Raw genomic sequence first — 20105 nt, forward strand, 5'->3', positions numbered from 1 at the left:
CCCCGCCTGCTGCTGCGGCTGGAACCCATCAGCTTGGAGCGCCGCGCCCCCCCCAACCCTGTGCCCGGAGCGCCCCACCCCCCCCAACCCTGTGCCCGGAGCGCCCCACCCCCCCCCAACCCTGTGCCCGGAGCGCCCCACCCCACACCCTGTGCCCAGACCCCCCTCAGCCAGGCTCTTCCTCCTAACTTGCTCTGGGCGCTGCTCCGATTCGGGGTGACTAGCTTAGCTCCGGCCTGTGCAATCTTTCCACCAGACTCCCAAGAGAGGCCAGCAGGCCACTGAGATTGAGCCTCAGAGTCTGGCCTGACTAGTCGCTAAAATAAAAATAAATGTTAATAACGTAAGGAAAAGTTGGCGGGAGGCCTACAGACCTGGTCAACAATGCGTCCTGTCCCCTGATGGTCATAAATCATAAGACACGGGTCATGTTGAAGAACGATCACAGTGGCTCACATCTCCCCGCACCCCGGGCTGGATGGCTGCCACCGGCTTGCTGTCTCCGGCAAGAGGTCTCAGCCGTCTTTGTCTCTTCTGCTCTTGCAGACCAAAGTCTTAAAATAACAGAGTTCCCTCGCCTTGTCTGCTCTGTGCTCGGACTTCCCCACAGCTATGGGGCCGGGGGGACAGGGTGTCTTAAAAGCACCCTGCACTGACTCAGGTCACATCTGCATCTGCTTTAAGGGCAAAGGGCACTGAACACGGGTGGGGTGCTATTTTGTTATTTTGTTGTTGTTGTTGTTGCTGTTGTTGTTCTAGCTTTAGTGGGGTGTAATCGACAAAGCCCGTATGTGTGTAAGGTGCAGAGCTTCATATTTCGATACCTTGTTAAATAATTCACCACTATGCAGCCAATGAACTTATCCATCACCTTACATAGTTACCTTGTGTGTGCGCGCGCGTGTGCGTGTGTGCGCGCGCGTGTGCGTGTGTGCGCGCACGTAGCGAGAACACTTAAAATCGACATTCTTAGCCTATGTCAAGCGTGCACTAGAGTATCCTTAACTGTGGTGACACTGCCGGGTATGAAATCTGCAGAACTTAACGCATCCTGTAATTGAAACTTTGTAGCCTTTGACTAAGCTCTCCCCAGTGCTCCTTCCTCTCAGCCCCTGCAACCACCTTCCCACCCTCTCTGCTGCAATGAATGAGTTGGACTGTGTTCAAGTCCATATATGAGTGAGCTCGTGCAGTGTCTGCCTGCCTGTGTCCGGCTTCTTTCACTTCGCACAGTGTCCTCCGGGCCTCATCCAGAAGTCCGTCCACGGGCAGGATCTTCTTTGTTAAGGCTGAATAATATTCCATGGTGCAGATATACCACACGCCCTTTACCTAGTTATCCACTGACAGACATAGAAGTTGCTTCCGTGTCTCTTGCGAATAAAACCACAGTGAACACGGGAGTGCAGGTGTCTCTTCAAGTACGGGCTTCGTTCCCTTTTTACATATACCCAGCCTACACAGGATGTTTTAAATTTTTTTGTAATTTTTTTAACTGTTTATTTATCTTGAAGGAGAGCGAGAGAGCGTGAGCAGGGGAGGGGCAGAGAGAGAGGGAGACACAGAATCTGAAGCAGGCTCCAGGCTCTGAGCTGTCAGCATAGAGCCCGACGAGGGGCTCGAACCCACGAGCGGCGAGATCATGACCTGAGCTGAAGTCGGACGTTCAGCCGACTGAGCCACCCAGGCACCCTGGGGATGTTTTAAATCTTAAGTCAACATGTTTTAAAAAGGAGATTATACATTGTGATCATAATCTGGATTTTTAGGGGCACTTGGGTGGCTCAATCAGCTAAATGTCCGACTCTTGATTTCCACCTCAGGTCATGATCCCAGAGTCATGAGGGGGAGCCCCGCATCAGGCTTGGCGCCACAGTGCAGTGCCTGCTTAAGATAGTCTTGGGGTGCCTGGGTGGCTCAGTCGGTTAAGCGGCCGACTTAGGCTCGGGTCATGATCTCGAGGTCCGTGAGTTCAAGCCCCGCGTCGGGCTCTGGGCTGACAGCTCAGAGCCTGGAGCCTGTTTCGGATTCTGTGTCTCCCTCTCTCTGACCCTCCCCTGTTCATGCTCTGTCTCGCTCTGTCTCAAAAATAAACGTTAAAAAAAAAAAAAAGATTCTCTCTCTCTCTCCCCCACTCGCTTGTGCACACTCTCTCTAAAAAAAAAAAAAAGAAAAAGAAAAAAAAATATCTGGATTCTTAGCTTCTCTTGAAAACTCAGAATAAAAGATTTCTCAGGAAAATGTAAGTTTCCTGACAACAAACGCTTTGTTTTGTACACAGCCCTAGTTCCAGTATGTAGATCAGCGTCTAGCAGTCAATAAATGTTTGATGAATGAATACATAAATGAACAATGACAAGACATGACTCCTGTTAGCTGAAACTTAATGGCAGCTGTCCCCTTTAGATGGGGAGTGTGCTCTCCCTTGCATGTCAAGTAAGTGTGCTCTACGGATGAGTTAAGGGTGGAGAAATGAAGCTCATACTTTTATGGGCTGAATGCTTGTGAGTCCCCTGCACCCACCCACCCCCACCACCAAATTCATATGTCAAAGCCCTAACTTCCACGGCCATGGTATTTGGAGGTGGGGGTCTTTGGAAAACAATGAGGTTTAGATGAGGTCAGGAGGGTCGAGGCCCATGACGGGATTAGTATCCTTACAAGAAGAGAACGAGAGGTTCCCCTCTCTCCACGTGAAGACACAGCGAGAGGGTGGCCATTTGCAAGTCAAGAAGTAAAAACCCTCATCCAGAGCTCAATCTGGGGGCGCCTGGGTGGCTCGGTCAGTTAAGTGGCTGACTCCTGATTTCCGCTCAGGTCACAACCTCAAGGTTCATGAGTTCGAGCCCCACGATGGGCTCTGCCCTGACAGTGTGGAGCCTGCTTGGGATTCCCTCTCTTCCTCTCTCTCTGCCCCTCCCCTGCTCCTACATGTTCTCTCTCTCTCTCTCTCTCTCTCAAAATAAATTAATAAATATTTTCTTAAAAAAAGAACTGAATCTGCCCATACCTTAATCTTGGACTTGCCAGCCTGTAGAACTGCAAGAAACCTATGTCCGTTGGCTAAGCCACCTGGTCTGCAGAATTTTGTTACGGCGGCCAGAGGGGGCCAATATACACACACTGCTGCCAGGTACTTAGCCCCCCGGAGAGGCTGATAAAGGAGAAAATGGAAACGCATAGCTCTGCCTGACGGATGTGAGCCTAATTGAATTCTGTAGATGGGTAGAAATGTGTCCAGAAAGGAAGTTCCGTCCATGTAGAGTTACCTCGCCGTCCGCACCCCTTCTCTCTCCTGACCTCCTGGCGGGGTTGAGGAAAGCCTTCTGGAATGGACCTTCCTGGCGACTAGCCGCGAAGATTGTAAACGGGCAAGTACTGTGGACCGATTTGTGTCCCCGCCCCCCAAGATTCCTACATAGAGCGGGCCCTAATTCAATAGGACTGGTGTCCTTATGAGAGCAGGAGACGCCAGGGATGCTCGCACACAGAGAGAAGACAACGTGAGGAAGCAACGAAGGCGGCCATCCGCGAGGCCGAGAGAAAGCGAGAGGGGGCGCAGGCGAAATCAGAACGTGGCCACATTTTGATCTTGGACTTCGGCCTCCAGACGCGTGCGAAAATAAATGCCTGCTGTTGACTCTCCCGGTCAGTGGTATTTTATTTGGGCATCTGAGCTAAGACGGTGGGTCAGGGTTCATTAGCAATGTGGACACAGTGCCTAAAATACACAAAAGCTTTTCAAACGCGGCAGGACCTGAACAAAGAAAATGTGTTGGCTCGAAAAGGAGAACTCCAAAATCAAAATGAATTCATGTGTAATTAAATGTTTTTACAAAACAGTGAGGGGGCGCCTGGGTGGCGCAGTCGGTTAAGCGTCCGACTTCAGCCAGGTCACAATCTCGCGGTCCGGGAGTTCGAGCCCCGCGTCGGGCTCTGGGCTGATGGCTCAGAGCCTGGAGCCTGTTTCCGATTCTGTGTCTCCCTCTCTCTCTGCCCCTCCCCCGTTCATGCTCTGTCTCTCTCTGTCCCCCAAAAAATAAATAAAACGTTGAAAAAAAAAAATTAAAAAAAAAAAAAAACAAAACAGTGAGTCAATGTTGACTCGGCTACATTACTGGATGCTTTATTCTTAACAGAATTCACAATGACAGAATTCAGAACTCAAAAATCATAGCAAAAAAAATGTTTTAAAAACCCACACCAACCCATCACAGACCTCAGAGGTGTGGCATCAGCTTGAGAAATATGCACATAGAGGAGCACCATTTTCCTGCCCCCAAAATCCCACGTTCCCCTGCAGTCAGCGTCTCCTCGCCAGGTGACATCATGCTAATTTGCTCTGCCTTCCAACTGGAAGCCTCCACCTTTTTATTCAACCATCTGTTGAAATAATGCCTCCCTCTCTAATCCTTAGATACACCTGTCGCCCGCCGGCCTCTCCTCGCGCACCCCTGTAATACCCCATTCAATCCAAACGCCCCCCATTCATTAGGATCAAGCTGAAGTCCACCTTCCTCCCCGATTGTCTTCCTCTGACCAGTCTTTCCCTTCTCCAAAATATTGGGAGCGAGGGGGTAGTCTGAGCCACATATCTAGCAGTCAACTTATAACTGCCTTCTATTTGGCTCCCATGATTTCACAGACCTACAACTTGTCTCCCAAACTAGACTCTTGGCCTCCGTAGGGCACTGGCATTGGTTTTTATTTGTACCCTGGTAGAAAAAGCTTTTGAGTGGGCCAACAGTAAATGGCTAATTAATTCTTCTTTTCCTATATGACTCATCGTTTAATCTATCGTCTAATCTATCTCTACTTAAGGGATCCTTGCCCTCCATTCACTTCCTTCTCTCCAAAGGTCAGAAAATAGTGGGGAAATACAACATACAGACTTTTCCATGGGAAAGTGCACAGGAGAGGCCCAGAACACCTCCCCGAGATCCCCAGTTATAGGAAGTCCCCAATTTTACTCGTCATCATCTACTCTTTTCCTCTGCCGTGGTTGTCATGGTTTATAGTTAGGTATTTGTGTGTTTGTGTATGACACTGCGTAACCATGCACCTGTTGCACTCGCTAGATCGTAAGCGCTCAGAGGGCAAGGAAGGCGTGTGCCCGTTTTGCTCCCCCACCCCCACCCCGCCAAGGTATCCTAAGCACAGCAAAAGGCCGGGTACACAGTGGGCGCTTAATACTGCTGCTGAATGAATGAAAGAATGAATAGAGAGCCCAGACACGGTGCTCTCGCAAGTCTCTGCCTTCTCGTAGCCCAACTGAAACAGAACAAAACTCTCTCTGCCCTTTCAGGCGGCACAAGATGTACCAAGAACAGCTCAACCTTACCTCCCTGGACGCGCCACTACAGCTCCAACTTGACGCCAGCTGGATCCGGTTCCACCTGGGGATCAGCCGCCACGGGCTGTACCCCCGGTCCAGCCCTGTCGTCCGCCAACTCCTCCAGGACATGAGGCGCTCTCCCACCATCAGCGCTGGTGAGACTCACAGGGTCGCCTTGTGGGACGCCTTGACTTCCTCCCAGAGAAGCTGCGTAAACCATGTCAGGCTGGGCTCTAGCGTGAAATCTTAAAGGGTTGACTCTTGACACCTGATAGGTAAGAAGAAGGAAAGGCTAGCCATTGATCCTTTCCCCCTTTGAAAGACCTCTTTGCATTCTGATCGCCTCACCACCCCATCAGAGAGCCCTAAGAGTTTCCACACGCTTCAAGGATGGTGGTTTTGCTGCCATTTATTGGACGCTCCTTTGGAACCTGTCGACGATCTTTCATACAGTGACTACGTGACGTAGACCTTATCATGGCCATTTTACAGGCGGGGAAACTGAGACTCAGAGAGGTTAATCAGCTCAGCCAAAGACCCCGTGGTGGCGCTGGGATTCAAACACAGACCTGCTGTGTCCCAGGTCTGGGCTCTCAAGCACTCCAACAGTCCAGTTTCTAGCAGAGACCAGACTAGCATCCTTCACTCACCCAGGCGCTGCTCGAGTACCCGCTGAAGGGCTAGAGGGCACGGGCCCTGGGACGGAGCAGGGTGGAGGCTGCAGCCAGCTGGGTCCCCGGGACGTGCCCTGCTGAGTGGGTGAGGGCCCCCTGGGCCGCCTCACCGTCTCCCCCACTGCGGTCTAAACCAGAGTCGAGGGCCCTGTGTGGTGGGCTCTTCCAGGAACAAGCCTGGATGTTCTCACTGCCCTTTTCCTTCTTTGCAGATTACAGTCAGGACGAGAAAGCCCTGCTTGGGGCTTGTGACTGCACCCAGAGTAAGTGGCCCGGCCCCGCCTCTGTCCAGCCCCCTCCCCTCCACAGCCCCGTGAACCCCAAGATTTGGCAACAACAGGGGGGGCCCATCGTCCACTCTGTGGTCCACTTCTGGTCGGAAGTTGGAGCATGACTCTCTCTGCCTAATCTCTGAGAACGCGACATTTTCCCCCACCCATCCACCCACACAAAAGAAAAGGGATTTTAAGAGGGACAGTTACCAGGCCCTGCTGGTGAGCCTGGGGTCCCTGCATCATCAAGGAGCTTGCTAGGAATGCAAAATGTCGGGGTGCCTGGGTGGCTCAGTCAGTTAAGCATCCAACCATTTATCTCAGCTCAGGCCTCGATCTCAGGGTTATGAGTTCAAGCCCCAGCTGGGCTCTGCGCTGGGCCCGAAGCCTGCTTAAAAAAAATAAAAATAGAACAGGGATGCAAAATTTCCGTCCCCACTCTGCTTTTCTGAATCGGAATCTGGAAATTAACAACATCGTCGGTTCTCAAGCTGGCCCCGTACTAGAGTTGCCCAGAGAGCTTTAAAAGGTACCGTGTACTGACCTCCCCCCCAGGAGATTTTAATTCAGTTGTATGGGGTGATCCCCAGGCAGCAGAATTTTGAAGCCCTCCGGGTGCTTCTAATGTACCCAAAGTTGAGACCCACCGGGGTAAATGATGAAAAGAATCAAAAAGATAAATGTGAGCTATAGCCCCTCCCAGGGTGCTATGAATTGGGTACAGGCGTGCCTGGACACCGGAATCCCCAGCCCTCAGCGTGGGCAGGTCTGGGCCGGACACCGAGGCCCACAGGCCAGTCACCACCAGCGATGAGTAACCTCACGCATTGACGGCAATACTTACCCAACAGGGAAATCCCCGTGTAAGTCATGATGTGACAAAGGTTTGGAAGAAAGTTTGTAGGGCCCGGGGCTCCCCTTTCCTTTAGTTTGGCACCTGCCCTTTGCCATCTGATAGAAGACAAAGGTTGAGCAAGTCGTTGTCCCAACTGTCACGGGGCTTATAGCAAGGCCAGGATGGGGCAAAGTGTGTGAAGGGCTCCATGACATCCCTGGAGGCAGCGCTCAGCTCAGGGTGACGGAGGTGCCCCCGCAGGTGTCGTACTCACCAGACCCCGTCTCACCCAGGTATGCAGTGTCGAATGGAAAGAGATGTAGATAAACTCGCCCAGTGCAATGTAACAGGTGGCACAACCAGAATCCATTGGGACGGAAGTACAAAGAGGAAGACAGTGGTTCTTCTTAGGAAAACGTTTTCTGGGGTCTGCAGTGAGTGTCTGTCCGGGGAATCCCGCATTGTCTGCCCTGTTCCCACGACAGCAAAGTACTGTCTTGAGCCCCTGGATCCACTCTCCGTGGCCTGACACGCTAGACCTTACCCTGCAAGGTTTTGAAAGCAAACGCTAGGCTTCGGGGTCTTATTAAGTAAGAGCCAAGAGAAGAAATCAGCTGGGTTTTTTGAGTGAACAAAGGCTCACAGCCCCGAGGTTAGGCCCAGAAGGATTGGTAACTCCCCGCTTCTCCCCCTTACAGTTGTGAAACCCAGTGGGGTCCACCTCAAGCTGGTTCTGAGGTTCTCAGACTTCGGGAAGGCCATGTTCAAACCCATGAGGTAAGTGACTGCCTTCCTCACCTCCACGTCCAGCTGTGGCAGCCGTAAGGGAGTTTTGACCAAAAATTAATAAATGTGGGCTAAAATCTTCAAGCTAGTCCTTTATGGGCTCTCTTGGGGGCAGTCTGCCCAAGCGTATAACTGATTTTAGTGATCATGAAAAACAGTAAAAGGCAGTCTTTTTTTTTTTTTTAAATTTTTTTTTTAACGTTTATTTTATTTTTGAGACAGAGAGAGACAGAGCATGAACGGGGGAGGGGCAGAGAGAGAGGGAGACACAGAATCTGAAACAGGCTCCAGGCTCTGAGCCATCAGCACAGAGCCCGATGCGGGGCTCGAACTCACGGACCGCGAGATCGTGACCTGAGCCGAAGTCGGCCACTTAACCGACTGAGCCACCCAGGCGCCCCTAAAAGGCAGTCTTGATCAGGTCGTTGATCGTATCTAGGCCACGTGCTTTACCTGATTGGATCTTGGGTCATCAATAGGCTTATGGGCCAGGGACTGTCACAGAGGGGCCACCTTGCCCCAACCTCCCTGCTGCAGGCAGCGGAACTGGGATTCAAACCCAGACGGCTGGCTCGCAGAATTCCCACTGCACCTCTATACTCGATCCCCACTTTTGTTTCCAGGCCCAGGACCCTCACAAAGTCTACTTTATAGATAACTGAGAAACTAGACAATGAAGAAAGGTGCTAGGGAGAAAATTACACCTTAACGTTAATTTCGGTTTTATTCCTAACAACAGCACATACATGTCTTTAAAATACTGTGGCGCAGGGGCGCCTGGGTGGCGCAGTCGGTTAAGCGCCCGACTTCAGCCAGGTCACGATCTCGCGGTCCGTGAGTTCGAGCCCCGCGTCAGGCTCTGGGCTGATGGCTCGGAGCCTGGAGCCTGTTTCTGATTCTGTGTCTCCCTCTCTCTCTGCCCCTCCCCCGTTCATGCTCTGTCTCTCTCTGTCCCAAAATAAATAAACGTTGAAAAAAAAAAAATTAAAAAAAAAAAAAAGAGAAAAAATAAAATAAAATAAAATACTGTGGCGCAGATGTGTGGGCGAAATACTATGCAGTCTACAGACAGAGCTTGGGGTGCATATGGATTCCTGGCCCCAAAGGGTCTATAGCTCAAAGACTGGGGACTTTTGAGGCGACACTGTCCCTCCTGCAGATGACACGCACAAGGGAAAATGGCCCAAGGGGGGTTCCCGTTACCCAGGTCATGCTTTCTGCCAGAAAGCACTGTCTTCGAGGGGATCCAATTAGACTGACTTGGAGTCCAAACCTTCTGGCAATGGACAGGCCTTAGTACGTGCATTGCTTTGGCAAAACACCCCTTTAAAGAGAGCTTCTGTGTACACTGGGATCACTTGGGGACCCTTAAACATCCTGATGCCTGGGGCGCCTGGGTGGCTCAGTCGGTTCAGCGTCTCACTTCAGCTCAGATCACAGTCTCACGGTTCCTGACTTCGAGCCCCGCGTCGGGCTCTGTGCTGACAGCTCAGAGCCTGGAGCCTGTTTCAGATTCTGTGTCTCCCTCTCTCTCTGATCCTCCCCCGTTCATGCTGTGTCTCTCTCTGTCTCAAAAATAAATAAATAAATAAATAGCCTGATGCCTGAGTCCCACCCTCCGGGAGTCCACTAGGACTGGTCTGGGAGCTCCCCCTGTGATCCCAAGGCCAGACGACCTTGGGAACCGCTGCTACATAAGGGGATCCTCCATTGCTCCTGTGTGAGAATCCAAACACCTAGTTATTTGGTCAATTTCAACCTGTAACTTATCAGAGAGGTACATGAAACAAGTGAATGTCTGCCTGTGTTTAATTTACTGATGAAAAAGACCCCATCCTATAAAACGATATGTAGATTCGTAGAAATCTTGCCTGTTCCTTCCAGACTCTCTCCTCGCTCATCCAAAAAAAATTTATTTATTTATTTTGAGAGAGAGAGACAGAGAGTGCGAGCAAGGGACGGGCAGAGAGAGAGGGAGAGAGAATCCCAAGCAGCCTCCACGCTGTCAGCACAGAGCCCAACATGGGGCTCGATCCCACAAACTGTGAGATCATGACCTGAGCCAAAATCAAGAGTCAGACGCTTAACCAACTGAGCCACCCAGCGAACCATCACTCATCCAAAATGCTTAATGTCAATCATCATCGTCACCAGGGTCAAGTTGGGGGCCAATGTTGAAAGAATGTTAAGTTCTACACCCTTCACTGCCACCAGTCTGTTTTAACCAGTTCTGTCGGTAATAAAACCCAACGCAGAATGGAGGCATCTCTGCTGAAGGAGTCTATCCCTGACAAAATAAGTTAAGAGGAGGCTATGTCATTTGAGAACAGGCAAGGAATCAAGTATAGAGAAGTTCATTTTTCTGAGGGACAATTTTGGGAGGGGATCTCATCTCGTATTCAGGCATATAAAATACTAGGGGAAAATTGTGTTCCTTTTTAGAGGGAGCGATCCCAGTGAGCAATACTGGGGGAAAATTGTGTTCCTTTTTTTTTTTTTTTTTTTTTACGTTTATTTATTTTTGAGACAGAGACAGAGCATGAATGGGGGAGGGGCAGAGAGAGAGAGAGAGAGGGAGACACAGAATTGGAAGCAGGCTCCAGGCTCTGAGCCATCAGCCCAGAGCCTGACGCGGGGCTCGAACTCACAGACCGCAAGATCGTGACCTGAGCTGAAGTCGGACGCTTAACCGACTGAGCCACCCAGGTGCCCTGTGTGTTCCTTTTTAAAGGGAGTGATTCCAGCGAGCACACCTGGCTGGTTTAGCCAAGGCTCCAGGAGAAGGCAGGTGATTCTTTGTCGCACCACTCGGCTGAACACAGAGCCACCAAGTTTGGGGAATTACAGGGCTTTAAACGATTATTATGGTTAGTCATGCGGGGTGAGCGCAGGCTCAGAGGTGAGCACTGGTTACAGAGAGGAGGCAGAAGGAATGCGGATGTAGAAACATAAGGCATTAAAGAGAAGCATAAAAACAGTGATAAACTGGGGCCTCTGGGTGGCTCAGTTGGTTAAGCGTCCAACCCTTGATTTTGGCTCAGGTCACGATCATGCGGTTCGTGAGATCAAACCCTGAGTCGGGCTCTGTGCTGATGGCACAGAGTCTGCTTGGGATTCTCTCTCTCCCTTTCCCTCTGTCTCTGCCCCTCCCCCCACTCCGGCTCTCTCTTTCTCTAAATAAACTAAAAAAACGATGAGAAATCTGCAAATTCACCTCACCTCATCGGCTCCACGAGTTGCATTCTCAGAGCAGAATTCTTATCCGGCACATGAGCACGGCTGCGAGCTTTTAAAACGAAAGCTAATATAGAGCGGATGAGGTTCACTGTGACTTTTTATACGTGGGGACGAAAACCACTCACACGGGCCACGTTTTCCTGCAGGAAAGAACAGGAAGTACTTGCCTGCCCCGTCACTTAACAAACAAAATACAAAGACTGTTCAAACGAACAGGGTTATCTCTCTGAGCGTAACGCAAAAGTTTCCAACATTGTGTCTATTCTTACGCCGTAACACAAAGTGCAAATGTGCATCTGTACGCAATTTAGTCCAAACCCAAACAGCATCGTTTAAAATGTTTTCCTTGGAAAAGCATGCGTTTATTTCTCCATGTAACTTACAGTAAAAAAAAAAAAAAAAACATTTGTCCCTTCTTAAAAACGTCTTCAGATGATTTCAATTCTGACCATAATTCAAGATTATATTTTTCACGTGATATATGCAATATATATACTGAGAAATACGTCACCGCTTGCCGAAGCCTGAGAAGCACCCAGGTAAAAATGATTTTCAAGTTTAAAATCACATCTAGATATGCCTTACAAAAACAGGGAAAAGATGCTTTAGAAAATTCTAGAAAGGGCCGGAAGATTGTGTAATCTTAGGGATGGATGCCTGGATGTATTCTTCTGGATATTCTCCAGGAATTAAAATTTGGAGCCTGGGACACACGGACGGTCCTTGCTGCCCAGACATCCAGAGGCGACGCTGGTGAGGAGATGCGGGGCAGGCCTGGGCACCGAGGCCGGTCCACTAAATGTGGCTGCGCCCTTTTTAAATAGAATCCCTGCTTCTGGGCAGCCTCTCGCTGTGGTTTCTAGGACTTGTGTTTCTTGGCAAAGCGCACGTCACTATTTCAATTGCTGGGGCTGTGTGTTTACAGCTTTCTGCAACACTGTGCTTATTTACCTGTGGATGGCCTCTGCAGCTCTCTCGCGGTCCCACACGATGGATGATACGATTGCTCAAAGGTCTTCGTCCTTCTGTATCTTAGCGTCGAGGCAGGTCACCCAGGCTGCCCGTGATGACCGCAAGGCACCTTCCTGAACACACACACCAGCCGGCCCGTCACACCCGGGCAGGCTGTCGCTTTTCAGGAATCCGTTAGAAATTTTAAAATGTACATAAATCAATTTCCTCTGCACCAGCCTCCCTCGAGCCTCTGGCTGGGCTCACTCTCAGGACCCAGCTGAGGTTTCTCTGAGGGGACAGGCTCGATCACTCACGCCTGTCACTCTAAGACCTGGACCCTCTCTGTTCTTCAATATCAGTTGTACTAAACCATAATAACCCGGGGCGCCTGGGTGGCTCAGTCGGTTAAGCGGCCGACTTCGTCTCAGGTCATGATCTCACTGTCCGTGAGTTCGAGCCCCGCGTCGGGCTCTGTGCTGACAGCTCAGAGCCTGGAGCCTGTTTCGGATTCTGTGTCTCCCTCTCTCTGACCCTCCCCCGTTCATGCTCTGTCTCTCTCTGTCTCAAAAATAAATAAACGTTAAAAAAAAATTAAAAAAAAAATAATAACCCTAGGGCACTGTTCCTGTTATACCGCCCCGCCTACTCGTCTACCCCTAACCCTTGACACCTGGGTCTGTGCCAGCCGCTCGTTCTCTTCTGTTTACACCTGCTGAAGGATGTCTGTCTTTCTTCCGGACCCAACTACTTTTTAAAAAAAAATTTTTTTTTTATTTATTTATTTTTGAGAGAGAGTGCACAGGCGCAAGTTGGGGAGGGGCAGAGAGAGAGGGAGACACAGAACCCGAAGCAGGCTGCAGGCTCCGAGCCGTCAGCACAGAGCCCGATGTGGGGCTCGAACCCACAAACCGGGAGATGATCTGAGCCGAAGTCGGACGCTTCACCGACTAGGCCACCCAGGCACCCCTGGACTCAACTACTTTTTAAAAGAATCAGCCGCTGTCTCCAAAGTTGCTCAAACAGGAGACCTGGTAGGGGGAGTGCCTGCCGGACAAGCTCCGGGGAGAATCCTGCAGGTCTGCTCCCGGCGCAGGGAGCCGCAGGCCGACCGTGGTGTCCCGCTCCGTCATGCACACGGACCTTAAAAGCATGAAAGCATGTTTCCCCTTCCCTGCGATCACGCTTCTCAGCTCTCTTCTCAGGCTCCCGCTGAAGTCTGAGTCCAGGGCGTGACTCCTCCCTTCCTTCCAGACAGCAGCGACATGAAGAGACACCCGCCGACTTCTTCTATTTCATCGACTTCCAGAGACACAACGCTGAGATTGCAGCTTTCCACCTGGACAGGTAGGGCCGGGCCCCGGGGACGTGGCGTGGACTTGGAGGGCTGACCGCCAGAGAGGGGCGCTGGGCAGACCCCCAGGTGGGAAGCCCCTGGCATTTCTTCCTTCTGGCACCCGGTCATTCGTGAACCTCAGTGTTGCCCTTGAACCCAACGCGTTTCCTCACTCAGCCCCACCACTGAAAAACACAAGGTCTCTAAGGTAATGAGAAGAATGACCTAGAGAGAAAACTAACCCTGCCAGGAGGCTCAGGCTGCCACCTTGGAGCTGACCTTGCCCTTTGCTCTAGTTTCCTGCTCTGGAGACGGGGGGAAAAGGCATTCACCCCCATGTACCCCAGGAGTCTTAAAGTTAAACGATGTTCAAAGGTGAAAGCGCGGTCCTAAACTTCCTCCCCTCCTCTTTGCCCGGCATTGCTACTCAAGGTGTGTTCTGTGGACTGGCCGCCAGGGGGCACCACCCGGGAGCTTTTCACAAATGCCGAATCTCGGGCTCCCCCGTGGACCCACTGAGTCAGAGCCTGCAAGTGAGCGAGATGCCAGTGACTCGTTACGTACATGGAAATGCGAGAAGCTCTGACCTAGGACACGGCCTGCGTTGTGCGAAGGCTTGCCCAGGAGGCCTGCCGGAATCGGGATTCCTTTGCCACCCCTTCCGATACGGGTTTGCCCTGGGCACGGTCAGCTCAGTAGCGCAGAGCGCCCTCGGCTGGCCGTGGTCGGGAATGGCAGTCGACGTCCAGCGGGCCACCACCGCCCTCCCTGAGCAAGGCTTTGTCTCTTTCAGGATTCTGGACTTCCGACGAGTGCCACCCACAGTGGGGAGGCTAGTCAATGTCACCAAGGAAATCCTAGAGGTCACCAAGAATGAAATCCTGCAGAGTGTTTTCTTCGTCTCTCCAGGTGGAGTACTGGCCGGAGCAGGGTTTGCCACCGGGATGGGTATATGCTGCCCGCGGACGCTCCCCCCTGGTGCCCCCGAGCATCACGCATGTGAGATGCCGAGCAGGCTGTGTGGGCGTGAGCTACAGCGCCAGCCTCCCCGGCATCAGATGTTACCCATGCAAACAAAGAGCATTCTAATCACACGGATGGGACGCCGGGAGGCGGGGTCCCACGCTTCCTCTGTCCTGCGACATTTGAAAATTGGTACCCAGCATCCCCAGTCTAAAAGCATTCAAGGGGCGCCTGGGAGGCTCAGTCGGTTAAGCGTCCGACTGTTGGGTTTCGGCTCAGCTCACGGTCTCATGCTTTGTGGGTTCGGGCCCTGCCTCAGGCTCTGAGCTGACAGCATGGAGTCTGCTTGGGATTCTCTCTCTCTCTCCCCGTCTCTCTTTCTCTCTCTCTCTGCCCCTCCCCCGCTGGCTCTGTCTCTCTCTCTCAAAATAAATAAATAGAAAAAAAAAAAAAGCATTCACAAGCCCTGACATCTGGAAATGCAATATTTTCTTCTTCTGCCTCTTCCCAAGCTGTGAGTTCAGGGTTTCCCTTCCCTCCTAGAGGATTTGGGAGGTGGGGGGGGGGGGGCGCTGGAAAATGGCCTTGCCCCCTTCTCTTAGTCCTCTCTCTCCTCCGCACCCTCCAGCCAGCAACGTGTGCTTCTTTGCCAAGTGCCCATACATGTGCAAGACTGAATACGCCGTCTGCGGTAACCCGCACCTGCTGGAGGGCTCCCTCTCCGCCTTCCTGCCGTCCCTCAACCTGGCCCCCAGGCTGTCTGTGCCCAACCCCTGGATCCGCTCCTACTCGCTGGCAGGAAAAGAGGAGTGAGTTGGCCCCCTGGCCACAGTGGCCTGCCCCCGGCCCTCCAGGCTTGTCCCTGACAGTGGCTACAGTCCCTGTCCCAAGGCCTGGCGGCTAGCCTGGCTTTTGGACCCCAGAAGCTGCCCCCGACCATTTGCCTGACGTGGATTCTGGAACCAGCTGTGCCTCGTCTCCCCCTTTCGCTCACGGATTCAGTTACAAAGAGCCTACTGTGAGCCAGGGGGTACGGAAACCAAAGACCCAGGCTCTCCCCTCGGGAGGCTCCCAGCCTAGTGGGGTGGTCAGACAAGAAGCCTGAGTATGAAAACACGGTGCTACACCTGCTTGTCATACACACGAGCCCATGAGGAGCCCATGGGAGGGACGCCTGCTTAGCCCACAGCAGGCGCTCAGTTTCTAGCAGGTGATGGAATGCATAGGTTCCTCCGTCCAGCCACTGCTGAGGAGAAGTGAGTGGAGAAGGGTTTCTGGAGGACAGGACAGATCCTCGGGGACTCGTGAAGGCAGGTCAGAGCCCAGCAGATGGACAGGGACAAGAGGGCATTCTAGCAGAGGAGCACAGGAAAGGGAGAGGTGACAGAGAATTGGGGGCCTGGCAGGGGGGCTCCGAATGGTTCAGGGCCAGGGTCCAGGAGGCTCGGTGACAGGAGCTGCAGGCTCTGGCACGCGGTATCCCAGCCAGGAGTATAGCGCCCAGCAGAATGGATGCTCAGGACCCAGAACCTTCTTCGCCCCACGTGGGGTCTGCAGCCCCCCCCCCCACGTCTTTGCCCGGGGGCCTCCTGTGTCCCCAGCTACCACCCGCATGCCCAGGACCTGCCGGCAGCCCAGGGTGGGATCGGGGAGGCAGGGATCGGAGGGGGCGAGGGGAGGTGTGAGAAGGACCCCCAACACCTTGCCATCTTGGCTCTTCCAGCCCCAGGACTTCTTCTCCCCCTCAGGTGGGAGGTCAATCCGTTGTACTGCGACACGGTGAAACAGATCTACCCGTACAACAGCAGCCGCCGTCTCCTCAACATCATCGACATGGCCATCTTCGACTTCTTGATAGGTAGGTCCCCGGGCTCGGGCCCTGGGCCGCAGCGGCCCCCCCCCCCCCCCCCCGCTCTTGGGCTGGGATTCGCCGTGACCTTGGGCGGAAGAGTTGAAGCCTGGAGCGCGAGGACTGAGTGAGCTGGGGAGCGGCCCAGGTCCCAGACGACAGAAGTTCCCACGCTCCCCTCTTCAGAGAGGACGTCACCACGGAGGCAGGCACGCGGTGTGGAAACGGCCCACCGGAGGGCTTGCTTGCCTGGGTTGGCTCCCTTCTCCCTCTGCGGCTCCACTCAGGACCCCGGGAAACAGCCTGTGGCCCTGGGTTCGGAGTCCGGCCTCAGCCGGTGACAGGCCTCCGTGCCCGGGAGAGCTCAGAGGTCCGCAGCGTCTGCCCTCCTTCACAGGGAACATGGACCGTCACCATTACGAGATGTTCACCAAATTCGGGGATGACGGGTTCCTTATTCACCTTGACAACGCCAGAGGGTAAGTGGGCCAAGGCCGTGGCCCTGGTGCGGCTGCCCGGGGCAAACGGGAGGCCCTTCCCCTGTCCCGTTTCCGGCCGCCTTGCCCCACTCCTTCCACTTCCTTTTCCTCTTCCTCTTTGCTAAGTGACGCTAGAGTCCCCTCCTACCTGGGAGCGTTAGTGAAACAGACTCACGTTTTCCGTATTTTTTTTTTTTACCGTGTGGTTCAGTCTTGGAGGCAGAACACACGGTTCATCCTCAGCGCCTGGTCCCCTGTAGTTAGGGAATGAATGAACGAATGAACGAATGAATGCACATCTTTGGACAGAGGCTTCTGTGAGCTGATTGAGGAGGGGGCTGGAGAGGAAGCCACCACGATCCCCGGCGTTTTACCCCAGGGCTGTGAGTCAAAACAAGGCTGAGGTAGAGGAGAGAGGCAACCATTAAGAAGGAGGCCACCCTGAAAGCCCGTGTCCCCTTCCAGGTTTGGACGACACTCCCAGGACGAACTCTCCATCCTGTCACCGCTGTCCCAGTGTTGCAGGTAAGCTTTCAGCTCCGGGGCAGGTCACGATCGCGACTCTTCACGCTCTGAGGGTCTCAAGTGTGCGCTAGGACGCCGGTGGGAAGAATGACCTCCTTTCCGGTACAGCCCCAGAACCGTCCCCAGCAACAGCCTCTTTCACCTTTCAGCATAGGATGACTGAGGACCTCAAGGCTTGCAAACCCTCCGGTTGCCAACTTTAATCTTTAACCCGCTCAGAGATCTCACTCTTGCAAAGCCTGGGTCTTCAACGGGACTAATCACATCTCTGCTTTGCTCAGCACTCACAGAAGCTCAGATTACTACCTGCTCACAGGTCTAAGATCCTGATGGAAATCCCATAAACTTGGGGCGCCCGGCTGGCTCAGTTGGTAGAACACACGACTCTTGATCTCAGATCAGGTTGGGGGTTCGAGCCCCACATTGGGTGTAGAGAGTACTTAAAAATAAAATCTTAAAAAAAAAAAAAAAAAGTCCCATAAACTCACGTCAGGTTGAAAGGAGGTAGTTAGACTCTGTGCGGCCGCCGTTCTCTAGAGAATGTCTAACCCACCTCCACACCTCTCCGGGGCTCAGGTCAGGCTCGTGAAACGGCCCACCTGCTCAGGTGCGGTATCCAGATCTAACTAGAAATCCCGGGACGCGCGCCTAGCAAAACCACCTTTCATTTCCGGCTGGGAAACTCAGAGCGAAGCATGTTCTTTATCTGCTTCCTAGCTTCACCTAAGCGTGCCTCCCTCCATCCCTCCCTGTCCTCCTCAGGCGAGGCAGTGGCTGTTGAGAAAGCCAGTCGGACAATTAAGCTGCTTACACATCCGAGTGCAAGTCGGATCCCCACATACGAAGAAATCAAATTCCTAAAGGCCGGATTGGTTCCACCCCATTGCCATCCCTCCAAGAACCTGACCCAGAGAAATCGTATAACGTTGGCAAGGAACAACCCGGAGGCCTGGCTTTTGAGGTGGCGAACGTCCTCCTCATGTCACCTGCCAGAAGCTTCTCTCGTTGGCTTTAAATCTCCTTGAGATGCCACTCAATGTGGCTTATTTCCTTTTCCCTGGTTTTCGTGAAAATGGGCTCGAAAAGACCCCGGGGAAGGCGGCTCCCGGGACATCAGCTACAACAGCTGCTTGCGGGGAACCGAGCTCAGGCAGGCTTTTCCCTCTGCATTTACTTAACTTGCCTCCTCTGACTTTGTCCTTCCAGGATAAAAAGGAAAACGCTTTCGCACCTGCAGCTGCTGGCCCAAGGCGACTACAGACTCAGTGACGTGATGCGGGAGTCTTTGCTAGAAGACGAGCTCAGCCCCGTCCTCACGGAGCCCCACCTGCTGGCCCTGGACCGGAGACTCCAAATCATCCTACAGACAGTGAAGGGGTGTGTGGAGGCCCACGGAGAGCAGAGCGTCATAGCCAGTGACCCCACAGGAGAGTCGGCCCCGGACTCTGGCCGGGCTAACCCGACAAGCTAGGGGCCGGGTGAAGCCGCATGTCAGGGACGACGCCTGCGGCCGGCGGTGGACTCGGGTGCGGACCCCGGCTTCCCCGCACCCCCGTCGAGGGGGGAGGCGCTGGGTCAGGAAGTCCTGGGGCACCAGGATGATTCTACAGGAGCAAGACCCAAAGGAGAGGGATCCGCCGAACTTCCTCGGTGCACTGCTTCTCTAGGGCACCTCCTTGGCTCCCTCTTTCCCAGAAGGCACTGCTTCGTCAAGGCCACAGACCAGCTCCTGAACCCACCAGGGGAATCTGGACAGGAGTCGGGCTTGGAAGGCCGGGAAGCCTTGTCCCCGGGAAAAGGGTAGAACAAATAAAATAAAAGGGCACCAGTGGCACCTAGCTGACCTCCAGATCCTTAGAATATCTACAAGGATAATTTCTGATCCAGATAAAATACCTGGCATCTCACAAGCAGACAAAAAAAAAAAAAAAAAAATCTAAAAATGGTAGCTCTCCAACCGGTTCAAAGTAGACCTAACCCTTTCTATTTATGTCCCAGTCACTGTGGCCCAAGTGAATAGAATAATCCCTGGCTGGCTGGTCCAAAAGTAGTTTCTCCAACGTTATTACGAGAGGTAGAAAGAACATAGGAATTTGCTCAGACTATCTGAAAGGGGATGTGTTCAATCTGAAGAGTATTTAAATCTCAAGTGAAAGGACGTCAGGTATGTCAAAATTAGCGTCCGGCAACAATAGAAGGAACTTCAGTGAAGGGAAAAGCAGGGCCGTCCCGAAGGGGGAACGGCACCGGAATGGGCCCGGCACGTGCGTGAGCCTGTACTCCGGCAGGAGAAAAGCCGGGGCCCACCCCTCCCCCACAATCCTCTTTTCCAGAAGATCCCAGAACCCGTCACCCTCCTGGTTCCCGAGAGGCAGGGGGCTCTCTGGACCAGGTCTGACGCTCTGGACGCCCCTCCCCAGCTGCTTTATCCAAAAAGGACTAAATTGAGTTGACTTTCGAAGCCTCCCTTAGAAGTTGAGTAGATAGGGGTCGCATCCCCTCAGCTTTCTCCCTACTGACTCGCCCACATCGGAGAGGCCTGTCACCAGAGGCTCTGTCTCACGTGCCCTAAGTCAGGTCTGAAAACCCAAATGACAGGAACGTAGTCCTCCTGTGGGAGTGATCAGTCCGTCCACAGGTAAAAATGGCTGCCTTGATCACATCAACTTCTCTGAGGCCAGAGATTCCAATTCTAGAAATGTGAGGGGGGGTGGGAGGGGGACTTGAAAGCTGTCAGTGAAGCAGGTCCCAGGTCAGGAACCGGAAAGGTCACCCAAGCCCTCCTCACTGGACAGTGACACGGGTCTTTCTGACCCAGCTGGTACCCGTAAACCTGGGTCTCTGTGACATTCGCTGAGCTTGG

The 20105-nt window shown here is 52.9% G+C and overlaps 1 protein-coding gene across 1 annotated transcript in view; it reads left to right on the forward strand.

The window, feature by feature from the left end:
• Positions 1 to 19065, forward strand: part of FAM20A (FAM20A golgi associated secretory pathway pseudokinase) — a 49831-nt gene extending 30766 nt beyond the window's left edge. The window contains exons 2-11 of the mRNA XM_047081610.1: positions 5306 to 5490; positions 6222 to 6272; positions 7815 to 7893; positions 13345 to 13437; positions 14220 to 14335; positions 15018 to 15198; positions 16138 to 16247; positions 16636 to 16717; positions 17183 to 17242; positions 18449 to 19065. Coding sequence (XP_046937566.1) covers positions 5306 to 5490; positions 6222 to 6272; positions 7815 to 7893; positions 13345 to 13437; positions 14220 to 14335; positions 15018 to 15198; positions 16138 to 16247; positions 16636 to 16717; positions 17183 to 17242; positions 18449 to 18713 — 1222 coding nt within the window. The 3' untranslated portion in view covers positions 18714 to 19065. The remainder of the gene's footprint in view (positions 1 to 5305; positions 5491 to 6221; positions 6273 to 7814; positions 7894 to 13344; positions 13438 to 14219; positions 14336 to 15017; positions 15199 to 16137; positions 16248 to 16635; positions 16718 to 17182; positions 17243 to 18448) is intronic.
• Positions 19066 to 20105: the final 1040 nt, after the last annotated feature.

This window comes from Lynx rufus, unplaced genomic scaffold (assembly GCF_022079265.1).
Source record: "Lynx rufus isolate CCGP_SWC_20201006 ecotype Redwood Valley unplaced genomic scaffold, mLynRuf1.p SCAF_18, whole genome shotgun sequence".
In the NCBI taxonomy this organism is placed as follows: Eukaryota; Metazoa; Chordata; class Mammalia; order Carnivora; family Felidae; genus Lynx; species Lynx rufus.